The 3,315-nt window shown below is 53.9% G+C and overlaps 1 protein-coding gene and 2 non-coding genes across 3 annotated transcripts; all 3 read right to left on the bottom strand.

Moving 5' to 3' along the window:
• Positions 1-1,337: 1,337 nt before the first annotated feature.
• Positions 1,338-3,309, bottom strand: RPL23A (ribosomal protein L23a; the record flags this gene model as incomplete). The annotated part of the gene is made up of 4 exons (XM_010171349.2): positions 1,338-1,403; positions 2,158-2,227; positions 2,637-2,813; positions 3,161-3,309. Coding segments are annotated over 4 exons (411 nt in total), but the record flags the coding sequence as incomplete, so codon positions are not given.
• Positions 2,303-2,369, bottom strand: LOC114818722 (small nucleolar RNA SNORD42). Its single transcript, XR_003766244.1, has one exon. It is a non-coding gene; the product is annotated as a small nucleolar RNA SNORD42 (small nucleolar RNA).
• LOC114818723 (small nucleolar RNA Z17) lies at positions 2,914-2,989 on the bottom strand. The gene has a single exon (XR_003766245.1). It is a non-coding gene; the product is annotated as a small nucleolar RNA Z17 (small nucleolar RNA).
• Positions 3,310-3,315: the final 6 nt, after the last annotated feature.

Below are 3,315 nucleotides of genomic sequence, written 5' to 3'. Positions count from 1 at the left end.
CCTGAATCCAAGGGCCACACAACCCAGCACAGATCTGCACCCCACAGTCCCAAGAGCAACAGCAATGGGGACAACTCCTTTCCATCCACCACCATCCTTTGTGGGCGTCCAACCACCACCCCGGGACTCACACCTCTGCGAGAGGTTGGAAGGAACTGGGTGTCCTGAGGCCCAAGAGCTCAATTACCCCGACCAATATTTGGTCACGGCTTTCACCATCTCAAGTGTAACTACACACTTAAGGTCAAGCACCTCTAAAGGCTTAACTGTACTTCATCTCCATTTCCTGCTCACCCAGCCCTCTTGTGACCCTCTAAAAGCCATCTACACACTTGAGGAAGTAAATTTGCAGCTAGGCAGCAACAACTGGAAACAGGCAACAACCAGTTTGGAAACAGCCCCGATGAGGGTTGTGAACCTCATGAGGTTACAACCAACGTAACATGAACCGTGTCAGGGAAACCAGGCTGGGATTCACACGCTGCAGCGCAGGGTGTGGGGATCATGCCAGAAAATAAAACCCACACAAAGCTGCTGTGATGGGATTAGCTCGAGGGCTTTGGTGAGTGGAGGTTGCAGCACAAGCAAATAGCTGATGCTCTGGGAAATGGTGTGACAGTCTGCTCGGGCTGGATCCGAACCATCAACAGGTTTCTGTTGCGGTTACTACCTACCTGCTGGGTATGGTGTACACAGCACCAGCCTGTGGTATGCACCTTCCACGAGGAAGTTATGTAGGGCACTGAGAACATTGATCACAAACACATGCTAGTGACACGGTGCAAGGAAATGCAGGAGGACACCGGAGGTTTGGGGTAAATAAGAGATATTTGAGATTTGAGGGAGTGTCACCTCATTTCTACCAACAGCCAAGAGAACAGGTCAGTGATCCAGGAGACCCCAGGGGTAGGACTCTCATGCTCTGCTCACCAGGAGGGAAGGAGGGAAGGAGGGAAGGAGGGAAGGAGGGAAGGAGGGAAGGAGGGAAGGAGGGAAGGAGGGAAGGAGGGAAGGAGGGAAGGAGGGAAGGAGGGAAGGAGGGAAGGAGGGAAGGAGGGAAGGAGGGAAGGAGGGAAGGAGGGAAGGAGGGAAGGAGGGAAGGAGGGAAGGAGGGAAGGAGGGAAGGAGGGAAGGAGGGAAGGAGGGAAGGAGGGAAGGAGGGAAGGAGGGAAGGAGGGAAGGAGGGAAGGAGGGAAGGAGGGAAGGAGGGAAGGAGGGAAGGAGGGAAGGAGGGAAGGAGGGAAGGAGGACCCTCTTTTACCCAAATGAAGCCCCAGAAGTTTGCTGGGTGCTCTTTCACACAGGCTACGCTGTCACAAAACACAAGAGCCCCTCAGTGGTGTCACAGGGTTTATTATCCCGTCTGTACAGTACTTGTTGGATGCAGTTTAGATGATTCCAATCTGGAAAGAAGCAAAGCATGTTAAAACAGATGCTGTGGTGGCAGAAAGGCAGAGCCTCCACCACGAGTATCACTCCCAGGGCTGCATCTTCCTGGGATTCCTGTCCTCTGAGGACAGGCTTCTTCCTCCCAGACCTGCCCAAGTGCCTTACACAACCTCTTTAAACATTTACTCCACGGTGATCCCTGTGCTAAGCCACATTCCCCTACTCCAGTTCGCACCACCACTGTCTCCAGCCTCAACCACCTCGAGGACTAAACTGCCTGCCACTTCCACCTGCAGCCACCCGGCCAGGAGAACCCCCCCTTCACCCTGGCCAGCAGTGCCCCTGCCAACGGGGTCTCCTGGCATCACTTCCCCCTGTTAAATGAGGTGCCAACAGCGCTGCTCAAAGACGCTGCTGGGACAAACACTGTGTCAGCCCAGAAGGTGCAGAGCAGTTTCTGCAGCCTCCCCACTAACACTTTGGAGCTCTCAGAGCCCTGTGGAGTAGAGCTGCTCCCTGGAGGGGCTGAAGAACAGCAGCAGTTCTCCCTCAGTAACTTTTCCCACCTAACCTCGGATTTCCAGGCAGAACTGTGCTTTGCTAAGACTGTGTGGTCTTGCTTCCCAACACCCAGATCCTGTTTAACTACAAGGACACTTACAGGAGTGCTGCTGTGTTTGAAGCACAGGTACTGCACCTGTACACCAGAACAACTGGGCACAGGAGAGGTGAGACAAAGGCAGCTGCAAAGTTTCAAAGATTCCTCACCTTGTTGGCTACATCCAGCGCATCGTAATCCGGAGCCAGTCGGACATAAGCCTTCTTCTCCCCATCAGGCCTAGAGAGGAACAGGAGGTGTCAGAACAGAGGCACACAGTTCCTCCCACCTGCTCCACGCTCCCACTACAGCAGTGTGCATCAGTGGTTCCTTTGGAAACATCACTTTACTCAGTGGTAAAAAACATTCACATCATTTGCACAAGACTCCCTGGCTGGTAGAAGAGCTCCCTGGTGAAGCTGACCCTCCGGTCTGCCAACATTTCCCCGTTACACTAAGACATCCTCAGCCAGAAGTTATATTTCTCAAAACTTTTAACACTGAGAACACCATGGAGTTTAATCCCACACCCCCCGAGAGCCCCCACACCCCCCGACACTCACAGGTGTTCACATCTTCTGCTAAAATCCACTCTGGGTTCTTGAAGCACCTTCACCCCCACCCCTGACCTATTGTCCCCACTTCTCACCTGATCAGCGTGTTGACCTTGGCCACATCGATATCATACAGCTTCTTGACAGCCTGTTTGATCTGGTGCTTGTTTGCCTTGACATCGACAATGAAAACCAGAGTGTTGTTGTCCTCAATCTTCTTCATGGCTGACTCTGTGGTCAAAGGGAACTTGATAATGGCATAATGGTCCAGCCTGGAGGAGAGAGACCCTGTGGTTAACAGAAGGCTGGCAGACACCAACTCTGCACTTCAGGGGCTTCCAAATACCACAGGCACCATCTCAGGAAGTTTGGGGTGCATCAGTTGCCAAAAAAAAAGTTCTAATCACGAACTCTCAGGCTTTGGTCGCTTGAAATCATCACCTGCACCCCAAACACCCACTGCTCTGTCACCACGGTGTGGCTCAGCTCCCAGGGCAGCACGCTAGGCTAGCAAGGTGTCCCCCTGGGCCCTGCCGTGGGGCACAGTTCCCCACACCAGCCCAAGCATGGAGCTGCTCCCACTCTGCAAACCCCACAGAGCCCAGCACCCCACACGTACTTGTTTCTCCGTGGGGCACTCTTCCGGGGGTACTTGGGCTGTCGCCGCAGCCGCAGGGTCTTGGGTCTGCGGAAGGTGGGTGACGTGCGGATCTTCTTCTTCTTGTGACTGTGGACCCCCTTCAGGACGGCCTTCTTGGCCTTCAGCGCCTTAGC

The sequence above is a fragment of the Antrostomus carolinensis genome, unplaced genomic scaffold, assembly GCF_000700745.2.
Source record: "Antrostomus carolinensis isolate BGI_N321 unplaced genomic scaffold, ASM70074v2 scaffold26687, whole genome shotgun sequence".
Lineage (NCBI taxonomy): Eukaryota > Metazoa > Chordata > Aves > Caprimulgiformes > Caprimulgidae > Antrostomus > Antrostomus carolinensis.
This window is presented reverse-complemented; position numbering and strand designations above follow the sequence as displayed.